The sequence below is a fragment of the Chroicocephalus ridibundus genome, chromosome 9 (assembly GCF_963924245.1).
Source record: "Chroicocephalus ridibundus chromosome 9, bChrRid1.1, whole genome shotgun sequence".
Classification (NCBI taxonomy): domain Eukaryota; kingdom Metazoa; phylum Chordata; class Aves; order Charadriiformes; family Laridae; genus Chroicocephalus; species Chroicocephalus ridibundus.
The window spans coordinates 49,667,508-49,694,426 of NC_086292.1; the positions used below are offsets into that span (position 1 = coordinate 49,667,508).

The window sequence follows — 26,919 nt, forward strand, 5'->3', positions numbered from 1 at the left end:
ACCTTAACCAAATGCAGCAGGAGTGTAAGGATCGCCCACGAGAATGAAGTGTCCCCAAATACAACACTGGATCATCAGACTGAAGACAGACTCTGGGGACGGAAAGGCTGCAGACCCAGGACACAACCCCAACTGCAAGTCCTCACTCTTTTCCAACCTCCTCCCACCGAGCCCACGGAACGTTTTACTTTGAAACCCTCAGGCCTGTCTCATCCCTTTAGATGGCTCTGCCCAGACCTGGGGAGAGAGACCGCGGTGACTCCAGAGCTCTGGGCAGTCAGAGGTGAGCAGACCTCTGTCACAGACCTGGTGACGTTTGATGCTCCGCAGTGTTTGGATGCTGCTGATGGAGCAGGTTAGACGCAGAGGACACCTTTATCTCAGGATTAAACCCCAAAGCCATGATGTGCCTGGGGGCTACAGACCAGGCCCCCTGAGCCTCCTCCAGCCCAGCTTGTGGGTGGTATATTTCTTTCCACCTTGTCAAATAACATCAAACCCATAAAAGCTGGAAACATTCACTTCATCCAGTGTACTTCACTGCCACCTCCCAACTCTGTGATTTCTGTGAGAATCTGAGCAATTAAAGTGGAAGAGGAGGATCTATTGTCTCTGAAGATAATACTTTTAGAAGAACACGTGTCTTCCATATAATAAGCGGAATGATACATGATACAAAAAAAAATATTACTTCCAAATCTGCCATCCTTTTTTTGTTGTTACCCATTTACCAGGCGATATAAATAACAATGGAGACATAACTGTAGATCAAATGATGTCGTAAGTTATATCCTCACCAAGTCTATAGAGTTTTGTAAGCTCAGTATGCGGTGAGGATAATTATGGAACCGCCAAGAATTCTGCAATGACTGGGAACATGTTAATTGTAAAAATATTATGTATTTACACAACATATTTAGAGTAATTTAAACATTTGGATTAAAACAGCAAAGTATTTTTCCCATTGTATAGATGCGGAAATTAAGGCACAAAGAAAAAAAATGCTGCTCAGCACAGCTCTGAGTCAGAGGAACTCCTGCCTTCTGAGAAACCACCCCCTTCTCGGTTTGGAGAAATCTAAAGGTTTCTGCTTAGGAGGAGAAACAAATAAAAATGAGACAGATCGGGCCTTGTGGCCATTTTACAAAAGATATCCACTGGAATACGTATCATGTTGAAAATCAGACTCTAAGCAAGACCATCTTAAAAGAATGTGCCGTGACAATTTTAGTACATAAACCACATCTATTTTTTTTTCTTGTTTGGCCTCCAGTATCCTTAGCTTTTAAAACACATACCCAACACTTCTTTTCCTTCCATTTTAAAGGCTGAAAAGTGATGTGAGGAATGTCCTGCTTTACAGCAAACAGGCTTCAATGGAAGAGGATAGCAGCTAAAAATCATGAAAACAGTAGCCAGAGCATAAATATTTAATATAAATCTTTATGATTCTATATACTAGAAATGATTGCAGAAGAAACACAAATTTGTAGAACGTGAGTTCTCTTCCAATTGTATTTTACAAGATTCAGCCTATCAGTACAATGACATCTTTGCAAGTATCAAAAAAATAAAGCAAAACAATATTACATTACACAGTCAAGACAACCAAAATAGTGATGTGCTTCACAAAATCTATACAAGTTAATCTTTAGCAGACCATCCTTGCTTGCTTCCAAACAAAAACGCTTGCTGCCAATGTTTTGGATTTTTTTTTAAATTTATTTTTTATTTTTTTACAAAATTATGACCACTAGCTAAGAAAATGATGCCCCTATGCTACTTCTCCTCAGCCATTTAACTTGTTTGGGATTTGATTTAAGTATCAAGAACCCAAGACGCAAATCTGAAATGACGTGGGTTTGGTGTAATCGAATCTTTGAGAGCAGTCCTTCAGCGTCGTCAAGACACACGGCGACACTGTTCTCCACCCGAACCAGTCTAACGCAACTGTTATTTTTTCCAGAAAAACTGTCTTCCCGCGAACCTTCACTCAGCTGCCGCTCCCTGGAGCTCTACCTGCTGTAAGGCCTGGAGCCCTCGTTGCCACAACCTCTCCCTGTATTCTATCAGGTTAGATTTTGGCTGATCAGCTCCCGGCGCAGCCTCACCAGGCGGCTGCACGAGCACCAGCACTAGCAGAAGGCAGCGGGTGACAAATGTGACCCTGGGAGGGAAGGAGAAGGAGGAGAGAGGCTGCCAGCATTCCATCAGCCCGGGCTGCTGGGAACGCTGCTGCCGTCCCAGGTTTCCCTGTCAGTCGGCACATTTCAACTTCATACTATTCACAGAATGGATTTTAAACTCCCTTTTAACTCCAATCCTCAAGCCAATCTTTTTGCCTGAAGACTGTGAGGACGCGCCTTGGGTGGATTACTGGTGCCAGACAGAGGCGCTGGCCGCCTAAAACCAAAGACATTTACCTCGCTCTCGGGAGGCGAGGCCCGTAACAGCGGGCTGTGCACTGCGGCTGACGCTCCCCGCGGTGCCTGGGGACTGCCATTGCTTTATTTCTTCTTTGTATCGGTCTTTGACAATGAGTTTAAACAAGTGTATGGCACGAACCATGGAAGTGGCATGACTGCAGATCAAAGGTACCATCTGTTGTCTTTGCCACATGCATCCACAGAAGTCCTTTCACCACAAAACACTGCCTGTTTAGCTTAACACTCTACTTACAGCGGAAGACATTATTTTAATAGAAGAATGATTAGTTTCTCTTGGCACCTGCCAGAACAAACTTGTCCAACTGAGCTGTATCATACCAGTAGGTATTGTCCATTTTTAAAAGTGACATTAGGTTGTGAATGTTTACTTTCTGGCCTTGACTTCTTGAGTTCTATTAAGTTATAATTTAGCTATCTGTACTAGATTCATTTCAACTATGCAAACATTCGTTTTACATTGAAACTTCAGCTTTGCAAAGGTGTGCTCTCCACGTCCTTCAAGTGGAAGCTTACGGGAGCACAGCACACCGAGGGGAGGGAAAAAGGCACAGTTAACTTTTCTAATTCCCCACTTAGGTGTACTCAGCGCTACTCCAGTCCTCGCTCCGAAGCAAGAGGACAGCAAGGGTCACTCGACTGGTTCAGTAGCCACAATTCCCTGCCATACAGGCATCGTATCACGGGCAGGGGCTCACCTTCCTTTTCCTATAAATTGTGAAGTTATGAATCTTATCTTCTACTTTAATATACTAACGATACGTGGTTGATTCAAGTGGGTTTAGACAAAGAATAAAGGGTACGCTTTGCAATGTGATGCTGTAAGGAAGCCGGAGCCAGAAGGAAAAATAAAGGAATATGGGTATTCGCTCAGTAGAGTCCCAATATTTTTGTGTTTCTGGACAGCTTTCCCTCCTGAACAAACAAGCTCTGCCGTTCACGGCGGTTTCAGAGCGGGCCCACATTACTGCTCTGCTGGAGGCAGAGGGGTTGACGAGATTTCCGCCCACTCCACCTTCTCCTCATCCACTCCCTCCTGGTCCCTCTCCCCACGGGGGCTCGATGCTTCTCCAGCTGCGCCAACCCAACCAGTACAACTGCCCTCCAGCTCAGGTGTGGGGAAGCGCCGCGCCTGGGAGGGGGGCTGCTGTGCTACCAACGGACGCTGGGCTCCTCGCAGCGAGCGAGAGCAGACTGTCCCCACAACTGACCCGGCCCTGCTGCCGCCAGCGCTGCGACCTGTTCCCCCTCCGCACAGCTCTCACATACCTCCTGATCTCTGGTAACGCAGCTACGTGCGTTGTTTAAAGCAGATATGTCTCCTCAGCGTGCCTTTGGTTGATACCACTCTTGGTTTGGGAGATTTTTAATCAGGTCTTGAAACATTCAGGCTTTCTGATACATTTCAAAAGTAATGAAAAAAATTGAAAGTGAAATGAATCAAAGGTGGAAAGGAAGCCGATAATACCAAGCTATTCTAGCTATATAGCAATTCAAGGAGAAAAAAAGAAAAGATTGAACACGTATTGCCAAAATAATTAAGACAGACGTTATTTTGCTCTCGGAACCAAGAATGCTCAGACCTAGAACAGAATACATATGGACATGTGAAATTAACACATGATTACCACAATCAAGCGAAGGACCACAAATGAAATCATTAAGAACTGTGGAAATAGGATGTTGTTTTCTAAAAAAATACATAAAATTGGAATAAATGATACAGCTACAAGATTAACTGCTTAAGTTGCACAACTCTACATTCAAGACTCGAGTAATGCACGTAGTTGAGACTCCCCCGGTTATCGGTGTCAATTTTGGTGTGCACAATTTGATCCGGACTCATGTCAGAGGAACACTTAAGTCTCACCCTGGGGACTAATAAGACGAAAATAAAACCTGATGGATTGTAGCTTTGCTTCATGCAAAGACTGTTGATGCCAGAACTGTTTGACATTTTTAGGAACTTACATTTTGAAGAAGGTAGACTCATTCTGCAAAGAAAGTTCAGAATGATAAATACCAGACTTGCAGCACATTAAAATATTAATATTTAATATGTTTACTAAGCAGTCTCTGTTATTTCTGCTGTGCATCTATGTAGAACTAAATCCCTCAATTTACATTTTGATTTCCCTCACTGATCTGATCATCACAACACAGATACAGCTGTAAAGTGCAATGTATGCTTTGGTTTCCTTAACTAAAGAAAGCACTTTTAGAATGGTTTTAGCCAAAGATAGGACCCACGTGTTTAAGGACATTATTCGAACAGATGATCATCTCTTTTTACAGTCGGAGAAAAGCGATGAACTACTTAACAAAAATCCTTTCATTCGGGTAGACCGGTGAATTTTAAAGCAGTTCCGTTACGTCAATTACTTGGAGAAATTTGGAAGAATTCCACGTTAACCAAGGATTCACTGTCAAAGTAATTAAAAGTCTCAGATTTAGATTTACATCTTAACGAACAACTGAAAAATAGTTGGCAAACCATGTAGCAATTCAAATACAAGCTGACCATTTTCAAAATCTATAAATATTTCCAGAACCATCTTATCGACATAAAAACAGGAAGGAACGGGGATGGTTACAGGGTTCACACGTCTGCGCAAAAGCATATATAAAGGTAATGTTATGTACATTTTATTTCAATAAAGACATAAGACAAACAGCGTAAAGATGCCCAGATGCCCTAAAGATAAATACATTTAAAAGATTCTCATTAAAATGAATCTGTAGTATTTCTTTCCTGCAAGCAAAATACCTTTCTTTAAATACAAAAAAAATCAGTATTCTGAATTGCAAATGTTTTCACTTTTTTGCAGAAAATCTGCCATGATGATTTTTTTTTTTTAATGAATAAGGATTTTCCACAAAACAGGCTTGCTCTACATGCTAAGTTTTTTAAACAGTTCAGTGACACAATGTGCTAACTACATACACAACAGATAATATAGTAAGAAAACACTCAACCTGATGAAAAGTTAAAATCTTCATTAATACACTGGAAAAAGTTGACATAACTCATGCCTTTTAAAATCAAAAATACAAAAATTAAATGTTTTCCTAAAAAGATTTTCCTTATTTTAAGGACTCATTTGAAAATGAAGCTGCATGTAATTTGTACAATAAAATTGTACAAGTAAACAGGTAATATACATAAAAAATTAATTGACATACTTCTCAATTATCAGTTGTCCACCTTTAATTTCCAATACTGTACTTTCTTAACAAGCATACAAAATATCAAACTTCTCTTTAGAAAAAGTGCCGTTCTGTGACATCTTTTACACAAAAACAGTCTGAGCCTATGGCGCGTTAATGCAGTCGAGAGGCAAAGCATCCTAACTTTTACAAATTATACCTTCCATAAAAAGCCTCCTGAAAAGGAGATTACACCCCATTATAAAAATATCAGCCTCTTGTAGTAGCTGCATTAGAGACCCCAGGCTGAGAGACTATTTCCATAGAAAACCAGTATGATAGCAGGCCGGCGGCGGCGGAGTGTACGTACCACAGGAGGGTGCACAGTTACCGCCAGGTACCTGCGCTGTCACCCAGATGGGAAACTGATTGTAACGCCGAGTGTCACAGAGGTACCGTCAGCCCATGCCAAACACCTTAAAATACTGAGCCGCTGTGCAGAACCCTTCAATCGCGCAGGAAACAGAAGGCAGCAGTAACTGAATCGCGCCAAACCTACCGGGTGACCCAACTAGTTCTCCTTTCGAGATCTGCACGCACAGCATGGTCTGAGGTATTCCTTGTCCATCCGTTTGTGCCACTGCAAGATACTGTCTGTCCAGAGCACATGCCATCACAATGGTTTAAAATATTCTGAATATTAGTAATTCTTCTATTCTTCTTATCTAGCCAGTCTCTTGATTTTTGAAAAGATTTCAACTACAGTAGAATATTACAGAAAGAAAATATAAATGCAGGGGTTTTCTTTCTAAATGAAACTTACGTGGACTAAAACTAGAGAATATTTTTAAACAAATATACAGTATGCAGGCAGACGAAGCAGGAAAACGGCCATTCAACTGTTTAATAAAAAACTAAGAAAATTTGGCTATTTCCAGAAAAAACTATGAAGCGCCTCAACTAAAAGGAATGCATAATGAAATTCTAATCTAATACAGGTCAAAAATGTAAAAAGGTTATAAACCTTAACAGGAAAAATAAAACAACTTTTACTGGCCATTCCTGTTGAAATGAGAATCTTAAAAGTAACAGAAAAGTGGCTACAAACCCACTTAGAGCACCGAACAGAGAGAAAATCAGAGTCCATTTTCGATCTCTGTTATATCATAAAATCCTGTGTTTCTACAGGTCAAACTGCTGGTGGCAGAAACAGAATTCTTTATAAACTGCAGATGTCCTGTACATAAAAAAATTTCATTGGAGTTGCACTAGTTCTAAAGACTTTTCTGTTCTAGCCTACCTACTGCGCGGTACTGTATTGTACTGAGTGTGGTCAAGCTCAGATATAGAAAGTCTCTTTCTGTAACCCTTGATTATTGTTGGGCACCAAAGATAAGAAAAGCAAGACGGGGTACAAAAATGCAAAATTTCAACAGTAATGGCAATGTTTTGTTTTAGTCCAAAAGGGTCCTGCATTTTCTCCCCCTTCAGTAACGAGGCAAAAGGCTTTAATCTGGGGGTAGCAAGTCATGCAAGCGAAATCTGTCTCTGATGTGAGGTCGGACATCTTCGTTCTGCAGGGGGGAAAGAAAAAAAGGTGCGGGTTTTAGGAGAACAAACGCTTCTATAAACCAGATTTTAACGGGGTCAATTCTCTAACAGCGCTATTTTAATATAACAGAATACAAGCCATGAATGAATGTAATTATAAGAGACTTACAGAAATAACTATGTAACATTCACAACAATTTAGGAGTACTTTATTTGCGTTTTAAGAATAAAGGCACACATCACAGCCAACAATAGGCATTATTTAACCTAATTGCCTACAGATTCTCAATTTCATTGTAACTGATGTTACAATTCTCCATTTCTTGACTAAAGGCACAGTTAGAAATAATGAGGTCCCGTCTTTTCCTATGTAAGTAAGTCCTTACGCATACTTGAATTACTGCCCGGAGTATCCTTTTCAAAAAGAGACATACATGACTTTCAGCAGTCTAAATCTCAGTGACTCAAAAAAATCTTAAAATAGGTGAAAATACTTAAAAGAGGTAACTAACGTTTTCGGGCAGGAGGTGGGGAAGAGCCAACGAAGGAAACACTTACCAGCTCTACGAGTTTCTCCAGAAATGGAATCAATTTTAGGAGTTCGTTGTCATTTTTATCCATGAACCAGCTTTCTATAGGGATTCCATTTGAAAGCTAAAGTTAAAAAAAAAAAAAAAAAATCATTAACACATGATTTATGCTCAGTTTATCTAAAAACATGACTTGTGAAATAGCATTTTGGGGAAAAAGGTTTCCAAGCTAGAGTTTATTATTTTCCCTCTAAAGTTTGCATTAAAATTCATTTCCAAAATATCTCCTTCCTTTACATACATCACAACAAAAATTTCCACATCAAAGCTGAAACAGAACGAGCTCTAGAAGTTCCGCTGAAGTGAAAAGCGTTGGTATTTTGAGACAATTTTATGTTGGAACCCGCATGGATCCTGGCTGCGTACTGGCTGTCGCAGCCTGTGCGAATGAGCCCAAGTCAAACAGGATTTTGGTTTTCTGCTTCTTTACTGGAGGTGAGACGCCGAGATCACACTGGGCACTTCCCTATCTGCGTAATGGGCCTAACTGGAGCAGTTACAGGCCGTACTTCTGGGACAAGCTAAATCACAGCATGTGACTTTCTGATGTTTAAGCATAAGCGATTTTCACAGCTGCGTGGCACGTCAACCAGCGATTCGTTCTTAAGCATCTCACTAGTGTTAAGAACCAAAATCCACAATAGAGTCCAAGCAACGGTGGCAGGGACTGGAGGGCGCGTCAGAACAGCTGCACGCGAAAGGGGAGCGGCTGGTTCCAGAGTCTCTTCAGAGCAGGAGTCACTCAGATTGCACTCGATCAGCTCTTCGCAAAAAGAAGAGAAAAGCAAGCCAACCCGAGTGAGTTTGCTTTCTAAACTTAAATACAAATTTAAGCGCAAAACTTAGCACTTTAAATCAAAGAGTCATGTTTCACTGTCTTCCTGCAGAAAGTTTGTTGCTGTAGCGGGGACGTTTGCTGACGGCAGCATTCTTACCTGATAAGCAAAGGCTTGCGGTGAATTGTCAATTATGATCGTTTTTGAAAGATCTCTACCAAGAATGTTTAAATCCTTTATGTAGTTTCCTTGTACACAAACACAATGCTCACGGAAAAGTCGATGCCTGTGATTAAAATAAAATACTAATTAATGAGACAAACGACATCATCTACATTGCACAGAGGAAGAGTTAACTTTGCCAAATGTTACACAGTTTTTTCCTTTCTGATCTATTTAGCTGCTTTTAAAGTATTGTTCCCTTTTTTCTATTCTCTTGTGAGCTTTTTACTGGTAAAATCACCAGTTAATCCAGTTCTGCAGGAGGTTGGTTGTATTTAACCAGAAAAGCTCAGCTCAGACATAACAACTATTTGTCCACAGGCTGCTGCTTTCCGACCTTTCTGCAGCCGGGTTGGCAACGGGACCCTGAACGCTCCCGTGATTTTGTGCGGCCCCAGGATCGGAGCTTAGTTCTGCGCAGGAGCCAGTTTAGAGGGGTTTATTATCCCTTGATTTCGTTCCAGCTGCTCCAGCAGACGGCCTCCCTGCGCCACTGCGTGCTACAACAGAAACTGTGTTTTCTTTTTCACGTTACCTCTGTTCGCAATTAACCTATTTCAGTTATTAGAGCTTGAAAAAAGCCTGGAGGCCAAAACATTCCACCAACTTCTTCCTTTCCAATTAGCCTACTGCCTTTTAATTTATTACAGAAGAAATACATAGTAAATGGATGGATAGACTAAAAGGACTCAGATTAAAAAAACACCAGGAATAAAACTGAAATTTCATGGAAATCAACGTAATTATAATTTAAAAACAGCCTGTAAACTAGACAGGTTTTGAGTTTGACAGTGCCACATTACAATGCAGTTTCTTTACGGCTACTTATACTTTTAAATGAAGTTTTTAGAAGCCGTACATAGTGTGCTTAATTTCATAAAGGGGTTGAGTTCCTAATGTTGCTATGGAGGAAAATAAGCCGATGCCTCGGCAGCAAACGCATTTATATATAGACCCTGAGTCACACGTGTGGAGTGCCTGACAAGTCTACCTTTAGGCTAATGTCAAAACTCATCATGCCTTGATGTCAGCTCCTCGGTGCCACATGAATCACAACCAATTCACGCATCACATGAATCTTTCTGCAAATTCTTAGGGTACTGTTTGGCTCTGTATTTTATTATCTTTTTCCTGTTCCTAACACAGTTAAAATTGCAGCTCTTAATCATACGTGTTAGGTTCTTGGAGAAAGGTATTTAACGCTAGGGACGCACACTTGGGCTCATTTTCTGCAAGTGCAAACACCTTCCTCCGTCCTGCCTCCCGTGTGGCTCTGGGATTCCAGGGACTGAAGGGATCTGAAGGTCTGGTTTTGTTTGCCGGTTCAAAACGCAGTGGCAAGCAAGTTTGCCAAAACCAAGCTAGGATTCTCTCGTGTGCGCCACACAAAAACAAACAATGAGATGACTGTTCCTGGATGAAAACTCGTGAGCAGTTTATCTTCACGCTCCTAAGGAAAATGAGTTATGATGTGCCTGAACTTCCAAGTGAAAACAATGGATGCAACCACTGTCTCAGGCCAAATGGTAATTTTATTACGCGTGTAAAGAACAATCGAGTTTTCACTGAAGAATATTACAATAAAGTGATGCAGAGAACTGCTTTGCCAATGATGTCCCAGGTACAGAATTTACACAGTCCAGGCTCTACTCAAGCCCAGTTGTTTCCTTCCCTGACTTGGGACGCCCTGTGCGGGGTGAATCCCTGGGAAGACCCCTCTTGGGTTTCAACTTTCTCATGTAACGCTCCACTTTCTGCATGGGCGTCACAGAAAGCATCTCATCCGGCAGAATTTCTCTATGCCTTAAGGAACTGTTCTTGAGAAATGCCATTCACTTCCAAGCACAGCTCAGTATTTAGGTAATAAATCAAGTCTGAATAGTTTAGAAGTCATCTTGGTTCGTGTTCTTTATCTGTAACATGTATCCCAAAGCAGCTCCATCACATTTTTGATGCCCAGGAGGTCATTTCCCTGCACAAGCCTGACGTGCCCCAGAGACCGGCGGGGTGCGGTTTCTGGCCACGGAAGGCAGTGTGAAGCTGCCTGGGTTCATCTTATCACCAAGGCAGCAACTCAACCACTTCAGTTCATTTTTCTCTCACTCTCAGACCAGACAAAACCACAAAGAATCAGTTCAGCGAGACGCTCTGCAGTCACAAACACGTCATAATCACTCTCTTCATCACATCTGTCAAGAAACAGCAGTTAGTTTGTTGCAACAGGTGTGGTCACAATTCTCTATTTTTACCTGACCAGTTGCTTTTTAGGGTCTAGTATGTTCAATAACTTGTCTGCATACACCTTCTTAGAAGCAGTAAAAAGAATGATCTGTGGATTAAAGGGGAAAAAGTAATTACTTTAGATATAAGTATGTGAATATAATTTAACAATGAAATGCAAAGGTAGCGTCTAATTGTTTTTACCTCATAAATCTGAGACATACGTTCCAGGAATTCTCGGAAGAATGGCCTTAACCGGACATAAACCTGCGGCAGAGATGGACTTCTGTTAGAGATTCAAAATACTTCGGTTGCGCTACTAAGTACCAGTTTGTAAAGATTAGGTCACAATGAGCATTACGGACAAAGTAAACAGCAAATACTAACTTCCTACCGAATAACAACTCAATTAAAACAATATTAAATTAGCTTGCAGCCTAAGCAGCTAGAAGCGAAAGATGGTAACATTAGGCTTAACAGTTTTCCTGGAAAATTTGATGGAATTAGAAATAATTTCAATTAAAATATAAAAGTTGGCCAATTGCTAAAGAAAAAAATAAGTCTGGTTGCTTTGACTAAACATTTTGAATCAGCTTTCACCAGCTGGGCAGCACTAGTTCAATTACTAGATAATGTGTGCCAGCACATAAACTGAATAATCTTCTTAATAACCTTTTTCCACTAAGAATTACACATTGAATATGGGGGTGTCAGAAGTGATTAAAAAAAAAAAAAAAAAGGCTTCAGCTGTTTCCAAATTTCCATAAATTCAAATTCCACCAGCACAGAACTGCACACATACATAAATTATTCCCTGTAGAACACTGCAGAGTCAGGAGACGAGATACCACGTTAGCAGAGTTCTGCATCCCTGATGTAACCCAAAGCACCAGACGTGGGCTCACGTGGCGGCACCTACAGACATCACGCTCGGGGCAATGGCCCAGCAGCAGGGCAGGCGTGAGGGCGCCTACCGAGCACTGGGCTGTTCCTGGGGCACAACATACACATTTCTATTTGAAATCGCTATTCGATGGCCTGGGGTGAGCTCCGGCACAGATGTGGGCTTCACCTAAACCAACAGCGCCGACACTGATGCCAAAGGGTGGAAACGCCAGCCTTTTGTGCTGCTTACCTCTCTTTTTGGTTCAGAGATTGTCCACATAGAGAATTACAGTTTTGAGGAAAGAGTTACCAAAATATCCAGAGAGAGACCGGATTGTACTGAACTTCTTTAAATTTCAACCAAGGTAATTTCAGCTTTATCAATTTTTTAACAGACAGTTAGGAAAAGGCTTCAACGTACCTTCTAATCACAGTAAATCTTTACCAAGGATGTGTATTACTTGAATTGAATTATATCAAATATAGGTGTGGGCACAACCAAGTGACCAGAGGGGAAAAAAACCACTTTTGGAGGCAGTAACACCATCTCTCTCCAGTCGGCTGCCCAGAGCGGTTCGGAGAGCCCCGGCCTGTGCCTGACAGGCTTCTGGGCTGCATTTAGCCAAGACAACTACTGCAAAGACAACTTTCTGAACAGAGAGTCGACAAGCGTGTCTTCACACCACGTCTCCCGACGGCACTCAAACCTTTGTGAATGTGACACCTCTTCTTGCCGTAATAAGGCAGTGAAGCTTTTCTTGAAGACTAGACGAGGTGTTTCCCTTACCACAGGAACCAACGCAATGAATGAACTCGGAGCCTGCAGCTGACCAGACGCTACTAACACTCAAACTGTCTGTGACTGTAACGTCTGTGCAAAAGGCTCCTTCGGAAGGTCTGCTCTGTACCCAGCACGCACGGAACGCAGCCAGCAGCCTCCCAGGTTGTAACCCAGAGTTTAAGGGCAGGTAAGTTTCTCTTTGCAAAAGGATTATTCTGTTCATGTCATTTTTCCTAAGTATTTACTTTATTGCAACCTAAATCTTTCTTTTCAAAACCAATAAGTCAGTCACAGAAAAGATACTAATGTTTTCACTGCACACGAGAGAACGGTTGCAAATAACGGTGGGCAGAGGATGGTATTTGGCTCTAAGGTTTCTTCAAGAGCTTGATTTCAAATTAACGAGCCTATTCTGCGCTACGGAAGAAACACAGATGTCATTTCAGAAACGGTCTCTTCAACGCCTCTTCTACAAACTCTCCTGGCAACCCAAGCAGTAAACCAAGGTATCTGTCGACATAATATAAATAAAACCATCTTCTATGTAATTCGTTGTTCCCCTTAAGTCTGGATTGAATTATATTGGTCACAATGGCCAGTTAAAAGAATTTTAAAAACCATTCCAGTAGATCAGAGAACCATTAGGGCTGCTTGGGTTCCTCAGGTGTGTGCACTCCTTGTGGTTTATTGCTCAGTTTGTTTAGCCCGTGGACAACCGCGGCATCTCTGCAAGGTGTTCTCTCAGAGACGGCTGCCAGGCAGTTATAAGGCTGCATCTACCCTAATATCCGTCGTTCTCTAGGGAGTTCACACCTGAATGCAAACAAGAACTCCAGGGAAAATAATTTCTTTGTAGAATATGCATGTCTAATCACAGGTTACACACACAGATAGACAATTTAACGACGACACTGATGGCAGATTCACTGGTCTGTGCTGGTTTGTGACACTGGCACAACATAAGGCAACCACATCGTTACGCCCAGCTAGGACAAGCCGACCCACAACTCCGGGTAACCAAAGGAGAGCAATTAAGTAACCAAATCAGAACAAAACGCATCCATCACTCCAGTGAGTACATCTAACATGAAAGATAATTTTTGAAAATATAGATAGAAGTCTAATAATAATTTTCACCAATTTAATGACTGAAAGTTTGTCAACAGAGACATACGATATCATCTACTTCACAGTGACTTATAAATGCGTAACGTATATGAAAAGGCCGCTCAAAGTTTTTTGGTGGGTTTTTTTTTGTTTGTTGTTTTTCGCCCCTCCCCAAAACAATCATCACATCCTGTTATTTCAACGGCAACAAAAATCTGAATGTGCAAAATCAAAATTGTCATTCAACGTCTTCCTTGTTCAAGATATCCAGGACTTTAGTTCTTCAAAGGTGGAATTGGAAGGAAGCATGATTCCTTTCATGCACTGAAAAGCCCCAACAAGAGACATGTGTTCCACTTGTCAAAAGCCCTGAAATTACAGCAGTGGATTTCAGTGTACCTGTAACATATCTCCGCGCCTGATGATTTTACCATCATTTGACAAGGTGAAAACCAGAGCAAGGTTAGCTCAGTTGCTCACGTGAAGCTGCAGGTCCCCACCACACACCCATGGTAGGTGCTCTGCGGCACGGCCAGACCCCGTCCAGCCCGGCTGCACCCACGGACCCGACGCAACCCAGGGCGCAACAGGCACCAGCCCCGGCTGACCTGGCTGCTCCCAGCCCTCCCCGAGACAGACACACGCGATGCCCGGAGCTGGGTCTCGCTCCAGGCCTGGCAGCAGGCTGGATTTGCCAGGTGAACAAGCCCGACTCATTGCTGACTGTACTGTGCCTTAAGTGACCAAAGACGAAGATCATCTCCTACCAAGACCGAACTGCTGGAAGCATAGCCGGCCATGGCTCTTCAAGGGACAGAAGTGCAATTCTAGAGGTTCTACCCAATTAAAATTAAGCCCTCCCAACCTAAAAGGAGACTTCTTTGTGGATGTTGCCCAAGATCCACTAACGCTTCCTGGCTTTCAGATCCAAAGCTTGATGGGTCTTCTGTTATTTCCGAGACAGAGCGGAGTTCATTAGAAGGGAGACGCAGAACTCACAAGCATTGTTTGCCACGTTCCACCGCAGTAACAAAGTAAAGCATCTAAGTCCTTGCTGGCGACAGCAAGATGGAATACATGTAACACTATATTCAATAACCTACAACTGACCTACGGAGCTCCAGAACATCTTTCAAGGATCACAAAGATCAAAGGGAATTATTCTGTGATAAATCCGTAAAGACGCATTTCATCTCAAGAACTGAGTGAAAACATCTGCCTTTTGGCTAATGCACAGAAGGTGCCCTTTGAGTGGAAGAGAGGGTGAGGTGATCTCATGTCTGGGACTTGAAGCCAGCAACAGAAACAAAATCTCTTTACCAAAAAAAAAAAAAGATAAATTTCTTCCTAAAATAAGCTGCTTATCTTATTACATAAAGTAACACAAAGAGTACAAAGTCTAAAGTATACCGTTGAAGAGCTGAACGTTTATTTCTGTTTTCCAGTGAGATGTAAGATAGCGCTTAACAGATAGAGAATTTAAGAAAACTTCAGTTTTGCAAAGACTGTATTTTTACTAAGTCCAAAACTTAAACAGTGGCATAATTTAAAGATTTTTTTCAACCAAGAAAACACAGACAGATTCACTGTTTCAAAAGCCTGACGTAAGTAAGCCAGCTGTACCCATTTCACAGATTTTTTAATTTTTTTTTAATTTTTTTTTAAACAGAAATCGGTAAGTGACTCATCCAAAGGTTTAAAAAAACCTGTATGTCAGTGCTGGAATCGCACGGTAATTTTTAAGTTTGCAGAACACTGCTCTATCCTGAGACATTAGTTAGTTCTTCTCTTCTGCATAACTCCGGGTAAGTTGTGAGAAGTAACTTCCAAGTAACCTGCTTCCTTAGCAAACAAGTCCCCATTCTTAGAAACCTTTCTTTAAAAGCAGACCATCGCTTACTCTCACCGAAACAAGCAACAACAGAGCTGAGTTCCTGGCCGTGAAACTTGTGCTTGACCCACAGGCCAATGGAGTTCAGCTGTATTTTATGACAGACCTTCTAGAAGCCAAGTCAATCTGATTCTTCCTGTTGTAGTATCCTACAATGGCCACTTCTGGAGCATCTTTTCGCCAAGTGCCTGGTTTATCATCACACTGTTCCTGCACGAGCGCTGGCTTCACGCCTTTGGATGGGTAAGAAAACTGAAATGCTACGAACCCAGCTCACATTTGCAGAATTAGTCAGACTTAATGTGAGAACGGTAAGATGTTCCGCAGGAAAATGAGTACTGAGCTAGGTTCTACTCTTTAAGAAATAATTAATAGGTAATTTTCTCATATTTCTGGAAAACCTACAGGAAAGTGCTACATATTTAGATACTAATGGAAAACATCTTCAGAAATGTCTCTTTCTCATCTAGCATTGTTTTCAGTGGGTTATATTACACAATACTTTATATATAGTAACTTGCTGACTTCTACTTTGCTCAGACAGCTTCTCTGCTGCCAGCTGAAATGACTTTCAAAAGGAAATACAGAGATGCGCAATTAATACAGGACTATTCCAGAGGCGATGGTCAAATTGATAAGCAAAAAAAAAACATTTTAAATGCTCATAAATAGTTAATGATTGACTAAAAACACGAAGAAGGGTATGAAATACCAACCAACTTCTTTTCAACTTTTATCATAGGAGAAGATTGTCCTTTTGTATATTATACCCTAGTTAAACATGAACTTAATTGTATGCCTAAAATATCTGTCTTGCTTATTGCCTGTTACTTAGTAAGAGGTGACCGTTTTGTCAGTGTCTAGTGCGATATAAAAATCAGCAAAACAGAATATAGTGACCAAGAGAGTGTGCTCAAAGACAGTGGCCGACTTTCTGAAGGCTGCAAGAAGCTGTTGCTCCTTGGCAAATACAGGCCAGACTCTAGAGAGCGCCAAGAGAAAACGTCTCCAGGACCCTCACAGTAACTGTTCTGTATCGAGGGCCACACAGCCCTGTGTACAATGCCCTTAAATAAAGCTTTGGAAGTACTGTAAGTCACTCCTTCCATTGACTTCAATTTCCTAAAGGCAAAATCCCGGTTAGATCTCATCAGCATAAACAATGATTGGAAGGACCACAGTTCCAGGCAGAAAACAGTCAAATCATACTGAGATCTCTTAAGAGGAGGAAGGGAAAAAAGCGAAGCTTTAGTCTTCCTGATTCTGTTAGCAGTGTCAAGAACCTCCAAAGAACTAATTCTAAGGCTCGTTCCAAGTTCAGCCCGGAGGAAACCGTGCATGGCCATCACCAAATAAGAGGTAAGATAAACCCATGTCTAAAAATTATTTCAGCTTCTCAGATTCAAAGGGTTTTAATATGAAACTGCGAAGAAAAACATTTTTAAAATCAGGAAAAATACCTGGACAAGCGTCCTTTTAAGGTGTCTGATGACTGGCTCATTCTCCAAAGATACTAGAGTGGGGTCCCGTATCGTGCGAACTACATGGTGGGGAAGCTGTTGCTACTCCCAGGTACACCACACAAAAGGACCTGAGAACAACAGCCTGGGTCAGTGCAGCATCTTTGGCAGTTGCTGGAAGAGAGTTCCTCCTTCCCGTGCTTCCTCTATGGTACGTCAATGTAAACCACACAACTAACACCACCTCCTAAAGCAGAACAAAACCCTGCCAGACTCCACAAGGCAACCACAAATCACTCCAAGGACCCAGCAGACTCCCTCTGGGGAAAAAGAGGTGGAATTGGCACTGGCAAAGCCTACAGCGAGACCAACGAGCGGACAGAAGCTAGTTCGTGTCAGGTTCTGAAGATGCCTTCTCTACAGAAAGAAAGGATGGAGCAGTGTGGACGGGCTTGCCCTGCCAGGGAAGGAAGTTCAGAGCCCCTGGGAAGCTGCTCCCGGGAGAGGCCGCTGGCTGCAGAGTCAGCGTTCCTGCCTCCGCCTGCCGGCAAGGAGAAAGGCTGCGGCTGGGCCAACGCTGCACAGACCAGTGGCGCTCTCTCGGCAATGAATGTTTACGACTGGAACCAGTGACCGACGTTACCAGCGCGTGGCGGCAATAATCAGCGCTCCGCGGGATTTCTGATGCAGCACAAGCCACCCCGCAAACCCCGACACCTGCAGTTTATAACCCAAACAGTTGTTCATGCCAGACAGTTACTTATCTCTCTTTAAACACGATGATAACAAACACACACAGCAAGAACTCGTCTGTTAAACATAATAAAGAGTTCTATATTTTTCTATGCACACTAATTACCTGGTAAATGACATCTTGAAAAAGAACTGGAAAAGTGAGTGCAGCATCTTCTAATTCATTTAGACTACAGTGCACTAATGTTTCATCCTAGCAAAAGAAAAATGGTGTAAGAGAAAGAAAAGATTGTGAAAAGAATGCTAAAAATAGAAGTAATTTTCTAGATTTTTATGCTCATTTTAAGGTAGGTTTATTTAGTGTGGAAAATTTATTTTTGTGTAAGTGCTGTCAAGACTGAAGAATTCTAAGAATGAATTATACATTTCATTATTCTTGCAGTGTTTGAAAAATTTCACTTAGAATTGTGTGCTAGGGGCATAATTATAGGAAGATATTTTAATTTTGCAGGCTATCCTGTCATTCAGTTCAAATCTGCATCTGGCCATTTGAATAATCTCTCCATTCATGCGACCGCTAGAGGACACGCCAACTGATACTGTTCATGATAAAATCATGTTCCTGACATCATTAACAGGGTCTGAAACAACTTTTAAAACAGAGACTAAAAGAAGTTATTATAAAAGACAAATTTATTTTCTGTGAATATTTAAGAAAGTGGATTTGTGCCCTCTAAGAATAAGAATGTTCTAAGAATTAAAAGATTCATTCTTGATCAATCTTGACACAAGCCATACAAAGCTGAATTTTCCTATTCGTTACATCTCATTTTTTTCCACACTGGATACAGGGAAGCTTTATGGGAACAGATAATTCTTTGTTTGAGATGACAGAAATTGTAATGCTTTTTTTTTTAACAGGATGTTAAGTATTCAACAAATACAGCAAGCATTCTATTCCTGTCGCTATTAATGCTCCTTCTTAAACGCAGACTATCTTTAACTAAAAATACTATGAAAACTGTGTAACATTCAATAAGGGCTTTTTGTTTAAAGCAAGCATTGCTAATTTCAGCAACAAACAAAATAAATGAAACACTACATACCCCCTGCTTTTGGTATGTGTTTATAAAGATATTTACCAAGTCTAGAACTAATGAGAATTCTGGTGTGCTTCTTGTTTTCAGTGGAAGAGCTGGCTTCCTGTTAAGTTGTTCTTCTGTTAGTGGCGGAACATGTTTGATGAAATAATATCTGAAAAGAATACAGATTGAGGTGTAGAAACGTACACACACTATTTAACTGGTAATGTTGTAGCCCTAGTTAACATTTCAAATATTTAAGGCTGCACGAGAAATAAGTATTTTAAATTGAAAAAAATCCCACGTCGATATAATTATTTTTTAATTTAAGAGCTTTTGGAATTCATTATCATAATATAAAAATGTTCCAACTCAAAAAATGTTTTCATCCAATACCCAAAATGATCGATTTAATATTTTCAGTACAAACATTAGCACTTACGGATCAAAGACTTCCCAGTCTTCTTCATAGGTGGCTTCCGCGTGAGCTGATGAGTAGCCACTGTCTGGAGATACTGGTGCTAAAATTCAATGAAAATGACCAAAACAAAAAATAAAACAAAAAAACCACAAGAGCTAGTCTTATTAGTGCAGTTTTGAAAAGTGAAAATTTGCACTTTATACACGAGTGCTTCAAACAACAGTGGGGAAAAAAAAAAAATCTGCCTTCCGCCCCACGCTCTCCATCTCCACGTTCACCTGAAAGCGCCCGCGCAGCCCCGCAGGAAGCACCTGGGCATCCCCAGCCCCTCCGCCCAGAGGTCAAACCTGCCTCCTCCACAGCAGCCCTCAGAGCCCACACCGCTACTTATCCACCAACGCCCCGAGGGTCCGGGGAGGATGTGGGTAACTGCGAACAGCTTGATGCTGCCCATCCACAGAGAGGAGAAGCTGAATTTTATGGATATAATTTTTGTCAAAATAAAGATGTATGGTGAGTCTTTTGAAAAAAAAAAAAGTGGAAATTTAATATAGGATCTACATGTTTCTCATTCACCTCACCATGTTGTTCTAATATAAGATACCCAAATGTTGCACATTTCTCTTTGGTGATAGGCAAGTCTAGGGTGTGCATTTTTAATGGAGGGTAGTGGGGGCGGGAAAGGTTCGGTATTAATAAAAATGCCTTTCTTCTGGAATCTTTGTTTTCATTGAAGAAATGTTACGAGGTCAACTGAGCTATACCGGGAATAGATGAGATTGCCAAAACTGTGTCTTTAGTGCCTAAAAGAGGTTTGTCTATTAAATATAAACCCCAATATTAATACTGTCTGCATGCCCTAAGCAAATGTGGAATATTCATTTATACAAAACGCAGGTGCTCGGATTTCCCTAAGAGTGCAAATTACAGCTTCAATACTTGAGCCCAAGGCAAACATACATTTCTTACCTGTGAGTGGCGGCAGGTCGCGGTCATTTGTTTCCTCCACTTCTTCTAACCCGTTGTTGATGGCGGATCGGACCTGCCCGGCCTGGCTGGTGTAAGCTGCGCCATTGGTTGACGTTGCAGTACTTGTCGTGATCTCATCCACCTGCTCCATGTCAAGCTGTTTGACTATTTCTTCAGCTTCAACAGCTTGTCCTGGAGAATCGGATCCTGATGTTCCTGAATGAAGATGTCGGTACACTCATGGTCAGTATCTTTAACCCGAGTTGCCTATCAGAATACTCATCGTTATTATTATCCGCACACACAGAAGTTTCAGAATAACTGAAGGTGGCTGCAGTTGATTCATGTCACAAAAATAAGAACCAAAATGAAGACCATGACAAATGCCTTTACGTTTGGGACAAGGAAATTAGTATCAGGTTTTGTTTTGGTTTTTTTGTTTGTTTTTTTAAATAAAAGGTACGTCGCTAAATACTTACACCTACGAAATAAAAGCTCTAATGCCTATAAACTCATTGCTTCTTTTATTAATGATCAACCCTTCTAAGAATTAAGGAAGCCTTTTATCTGGTAGTAGTACCTCTTGGTCTGTAAATCAGAATGAAAAGCGGACTGCCACTTGGAACAGCTTTTTCTTAAAAGAAACCCATCATTCTGAGCTTTAACACTACTGGCTTTTTAAATAACACTCACCATTTTTATTTGCTGGTGAAAAAAAATTGAAAACAGGAGAAAATATGGTTCCCAGTAACGTAGTTCGTGGGGGACTGCCAGTGGTAGGATTATCTTCTAATTTTCCATTTTGCTTTACATGTTGGTTTGTCATTTCATAACTTCCAGCTTCTGTAAAAGAAAAGTTATGAAGTATGATACCATGCCTCTGTTTTCCAGTTACATCCTCTCTTTTATTGTTACCATTTTCACTATAGGAAAGATCCTTCTTGCTCACGGTTCAATTGGGTCAACAAAAAAATTAGCCTACGTACTTAATTAAAAAAAAAAAAAAGAAAAAAAAGAAAAAAAGAACGCACTAGCAATTTTCTATCAACATAAAAACGAAATGCCAATTTTCAACACCATCGTAAGTTTAACACTTCAGATTAGGAAGCACTCATTTTTTCTAAAAGTATGCTATAGTTTAACAAATAGTAGAAGTTTAAATCCTTTGAATGGGCTTGACGATGGAAGACAGACTGGAAGGCGCCGCGCACCCTTCCCAACAAGCAGCTGTCAGTATCAGTGGGACTCCACTAGATGGAAACAAGAGAAAGAGGCAGCGGAACTCCACTGGCTGAACGTCCAAACTTCACACCATCAAGCCCACAGTTTCTTATTCTCCACATATATACACATGCACACACAGATGCATAAATACAATTATGAAGTAAAATAATTTGTACTTGTTACCACAGGTAATCAAGGACACAGAATTAAATAAATCTTCACATGGCAAACATAACACATAACAATTAAGGTTCTCTATAAATGTGCATTTACAGTAAAGTACATCCTAGAACTAAAAATTGCCATCTCATGGCTGCGATCCAAGACACAGCTCGGAGACTGAACTGAAAGAGAAGTTATTTACTTCACAGGAACAAGTCTTTGAGACGTCTGTCCATATGGAAGTAGCAAATATATTTTGTGCACACGAGCTGAGAACCCTTTTGTCAGCTGAGCCTGATGGAGCGGCACAAGGACTTCACACTTCCTAGCGCTTCCATCTAAGAGGGCCGTGCCAGCTGCAGCTCCCTGCCTTCGCAATTCGGAGACTCTTACCCAAGAACTTCCCGCCACTGTAACAGCGACATGGGTTCAGTGCGCTCTGTGTGCGCAGCTCACAACACTTGACCTAAGCCAATAGTTTCATCTTTGAGCATTGTCTGCATCACACTATAAGTGGGTGCATCTCCATTCTCTCTCCAGGATGCAAAAATCCCTAATTAACAGTAGCAAAAACTGGAAAAAGGGGTTTCTTCTAAAACCATGCTGTTATACAGACACCTGACAACAACCAAACAGGTAAGTCTCTCACACTGTAACCTTTCCATCGCTGAAGTCACCCATTTGGAGCTCTATCCTCTACTTCGCTACCGATTTTGCAAACCTTGTTGGACTCTGAAATCTTTGAGAGCTCTGCCTTGCTGACAAACCTGGCAGAAACCAGACAGTGGATTCCAAAGTTCTTGGGGGAATGGAGAGCGAAGGAACACTGACAGGCAGTACAATCACATTAAGTCTTGTTTCCTTAGAAAAGAAGTCTAAAAAATGGTTTTTTAAAGTCAGATTTGGAACCACAGCCGATACTTTAAATGGCATTGACCATTTTATAATGTATTAGAGCTATTCAAAAAGAAACAATTTCCACGGGGAGGTGGTCAAACAATGGGAAAGGGTTGTGGAATCTCCATCCTTAGAGACACTCAAAACTTGACTGGACGAGGCTTGACTCCAAAGCCAGATCTCCCTCCAAGCTGGATCCACATCGCCGTGAGGGCAGCAGGGGGACTGGCCCAGATCACCTTCAGAGGTCCCTTACAATCCACATTTTCCTATGATTCTATGACAGAAACCTGTCTGTGTTTGACAAATGCTTTCGATGTCTAAGGACACCTGGTTACTTCCACAAAGGTCACGAGTTGGGAAGTCATATTTCACTTTTTTTGTGAGAAAACAGTAGAAGATCTAAATCAAAAAATTATCGTTGGCTTTTTAGAATAATACTTAAAAAAAAAAGTTAAATTAGTTCCAAAATAGCTGGTCATGATTACATATCCAAGTTGTTCTTACAAAGATACAACGGATGTGTCCGAGAAGTAATGTTGGAACTGTTGCTTACAGTCTTAGAAATCTTATTTTGCTGCTATGAGCTCAGCTTTGCTCTCACTGAAGTCAATCACAACACCCTTAATAACCTCCGCCACTGACGAGATGTCCTATATTAGTTAACAGCTGTAAGACTACGCAATCACCATTCAACCGCAGCAATGTAAGATTAGAGTGTTTACAAACCTCCATTCATTTGACTTTTCCGTCGTACTCGAGAGATCTGTTTATTAGGCTTTTCTCCTGTTTGAGGTGTGGATGTAATCAAGTTGTTATCAATATCCCGTTCAATTCTACTTCTTTTTGCAGGATTTTCTCTTTCTTCCTTAAAACAGAAAAGGGGGAAAAGAAACATACTGAATAGTGCCTCTTTTCCCCACTGCATACACCAGAAAACGTTAGCTCTTAGGGAAAGTTTCACAAAAGATCCATCTATTGTTCCAGAGGCAGAACAGGCAACATGTATCTGCCCTGCTGGAATTTTAAACTCATTTAAACTGACACAACTCAAGGTAAACAGCAAAGTACTGGGAAAGAAAACTGTATTTGGAACTTCTGTAGTAGAAAAACAGTCTTTAAGTACTATTTCACTGGATAGCCAATTTATAAGTACTTAATTGCTACGGAGTTGGTGAAACGTAGAGACAAGGCAACTAAAATGATGCGAAACTGGATTTCTCTGCCTGTTAAATATACAGGAAGTAAACTACACAACAATATCCAACGTGAAATTCTCCAGCACGCTCTCTACGTGAAGTGGTTTGCTAAACTGTATGGAACTTGCCGCTATTCAGTCCGTATTAGACAGCACATGGCAAAACTTGGCTGTTAAAATGCTGTAAGCAAGGACTGCAACCCAACGAGTCTTCTTACCTTTAGGTAAATGCCTGCTCTCCCCTATGGCACTTAGACGAATGATATAGAACCAGACACTTTGCATATTTTCTGTGCATGAGTATATATGTAGGAAACATTTAAGACAGGTTTCTTCACCTTTTTCCCCAAAGCACCTACTACAACTTAATAAAATGGCAATCTGAAATCTAAAGCATGACCATATAAAGTACACTAAAACGTAAGGTGTGAGACAATGCAAAATAAATTGAATTTAATATAAAAATAAATAGCAAGGCTACAGACCACATCAAAGTCAATTAAAATTTCAATTTTAGAATTACAATATTACCTTTCTGGAGCAGCAGTTTCACATCTTTAAAAAGAAAGGAGAAAAACAGTTTGCGTGCTCCAAAAAAAAAGTAAATAGATGTTCTAGAAAAAGTCATCTAAAGCCCATACTAACAGTACAGTAGCTAAAAAATACTAACAAACATGGAAATGTACTGACATCCTTATCAGAAGACAAGTGAACCACTGATGCCCAAAGCTTCCTACTGGCATTAGCCTTGACCAACAACCTCGGTGAGAACAATCAACTTACTGCCACTTAGAATTAATAGCACCGTATATACCATAAATCCATGTAACGAGAGAAAACGGATGGCTCGCTGAGCTGATAAAAGAACAGAAGGTGTCTCATCTTCTAGGTCATTTGTTCAAATGTTCAACACCAGGGGGAAAATGGGAGAAATTCATTAACTTCTAAAAGCTATCTACTGGCCTTCGTAAAATGAGTTGTGCTCTCATTCTGCTTTACGGAAAACAAGTGTAGAAACATTACAAAAATTACAGTGGCAAGAGGGAATCTGGCTGATGGTATCAGCAGAGGCATAAAGAATTCACTAGATCTGGAGGCCCCTTTCATCCTCCAGGAGAGGAGCTACCATGATGTGGTGGGAAAGCTCACGCTGCTGTGCCCGTATTGTACCAGTTAACAGAATTCAAAGGTGAAATCACTTATAAAGTTATTGTGCTATTTGTTTTATACACTGAAAATTTTAGTGCATAGATAGAATTAAATATACCTTTTATATGTATTTATATAATGAACTATTTGAATTCTATGATTCTATTCAATCCAATATAACCTATTCTAACCAATAAATGTGCCGTAGGGAACATGGCAATGCCACACCAACATAAACATTTTGTTTGCTTTTAGGTTGTTTTCAGAAACCACATCTGTATTCGGGAATGGCCTAAACCGAGACTGGAAGTAATGACAACACGTTCGAAGACAACGCAATTTATGACAGTGCCAGAACCCCCAAAATCGAACAAGTTTAGAGGAACTTGCAACAGCAAGTTCTACAATATTTCTGATGTTAACATTTAACAATTTTGACAGTATTTCCTGTAGGCATACGTCTATCAGCTGCTCTGGTATACCAGATTCGCCAGTTTGTAAGTGACAAATGCTGTTGCACACTCCATACTGCTGCTGACTTGCACGGGGACCCTGAGTTCGCAGAAGACCTCGAGATCAGACCTACCACCAGCCGCATTTTAGTCTCTGGTTTCTCTAACGAAAGAGCTATCACGACTGTGCAGGTTTGGTTTGTTTAAGGAACATTTCTAACACAGCATCTTGACCGTATCAGATAAATGACCTATGACTATAATCGAAATTGTCAAGATATACTTGTTGTGGAGACATCTACTGCCATAAATCCATATAACCTCAGTGGGGATTTAGATTTTAGCGTACCCACGAACGAACTACTATGCAAGTTGTACACATACACTATCTCAAAGAGTTATAACGTTTCCGTGGCAACCACAAGACTACTTTGTTAAGTCATTAGCGCTTTGGAAGGTAGCCCAGCAGTATCAGTATCGTGCCATGCTAATGCCACTGGAACCACTCCAAGTCCTGCTACAGGCACAGGAGGGGACATGAAAGGAAAACAGAGAAAAATGTGGACATTTTATATTAAAAAAAACTGTCAAGAAAAAAAAAAGAATGACGTGTAATTCAAAGAGTTGGGAGAGGAAAAGAAGAGGGGAAGAGAGAAAGTTACCAAAACCTTACAGAGACAAAGAAAACCAGACATATTTCCCTTATCTTAAAATTCCAATGTAAAATGTTTTGCTTGGATTTCAGCGTATTCTTGCAGTGGTTTTGCAGCCAAAATGTTGCACTACTGTGCTACGATAGAGATGCTGAATGTAAAATACATTCATCATCCCACTTAAATGAAAAACAAAACCTAAGCAGATTTAACCATGTATTTTTAACTGAAGTATTTCTTTGCTGGCACCTCAATGCTTCTATGATAGGTAATTAACACAAGCCACGAAATACTAAATTTCACTATATTTTTGACAATTTAAGAATATACTGTTACTTTAATTAAAATTATTTTAAGTTCATCTTGTTAGAAAATTATCATTTCAACACTTAGTTCAAAAACCAGAAAATACTTCTGAATTCATATCATATTTTTATTTATCATATAGTTAATTTGGGATATGTTTTAATTTAGTTATGACTTCTTGGCTACTCTTCTTTAAAATTTACAGCTCCATAATGTCAATATCTGGACTGCTGGGAGTGAATGAAGTTGTTTTTTTTAACTGGCCTCTCTCTACAGAAAAAAAACCCACAGGTTTTTGAAGCAATTGCAAGGTTCGATTGAGCCTATCAAAGTAATATATATATATAAAATATATAAAATGCACCCTCAAAACATACATGCAACAGGTTTTAACATGTGAAGATTAGTAAAATGCATATTTCTGTCAGGATCAAGACTGATGAGATTTAGTGGTTTCGCCCTGACAACATCTGAACTGGAGCCACTGAGCGGGGGCAGCCTTCACTGCAGTAACACACAGCAATCCTAGCAATTTCACGATAGTTGAACTCGTGGGGTCAGACCTTTATTGACTGATGGACTCCTAAATAATTTTCATTAAAAATGCTAAAAATATTAAGCAAGTTTATGCTTACAGCC

General features: G+C 40.7%; 1 protein-coding gene across 1 annotated transcript in view; it reads right to left on the reverse strand.

Moving 5' to 3' along the window:
* Nucleotides 1-301: 301 nt before the first annotated feature.
* The window catches only part of CTDSPL2 (CTD small phosphatase like 2), a 48,061-nt gene continuing 21,443 nt past the window's right edge, over nucleotides 302-26,919 (reverse strand). The window contains exons 3-13 of the mRNA XM_063347050.1: nucleotides 23,252-23,390; nucleotides 20,933-21,082; nucleotides 20,240-20,455; nucleotides 19,292-19,370; nucleotides 18,910-19,021; nucleotides 17,934-18,020; nucleotides 11,155-11,217; nucleotides 10,980-11,059; nucleotides 8,668-8,794; nucleotides 7,701-7,796; nucleotides 302-7,165 (exon numbers count right to left, since the gene is read on the reverse strand). Coding sequence (XP_063203120.1) covers nucleotides 7,100-7,165; nucleotides 7,701-7,796; nucleotides 8,668-8,794; nucleotides 10,980-11,059; nucleotides 11,155-11,217; nucleotides 17,934-18,020; nucleotides 18,910-19,021; nucleotides 19,292-19,370; nucleotides 20,240-20,455; nucleotides 20,933-21,082; nucleotides 23,252-23,390 — 1,215 coding nt within the window. The 3' untranslated portion in view covers nucleotides 302-7,099. The remainder of the gene's footprint in view (nucleotides 7,166-7,700; nucleotides 7,797-8,667; nucleotides 8,795-10,979; nucleotides 11,060-11,154; nucleotides 11,218-17,933; nucleotides 18,021-18,909; nucleotides 19,022-19,291; nucleotides 19,371-20,239; nucleotides 20,456-20,932; nucleotides 21,083-23,251; nucleotides 23,391-26,919) is intronic.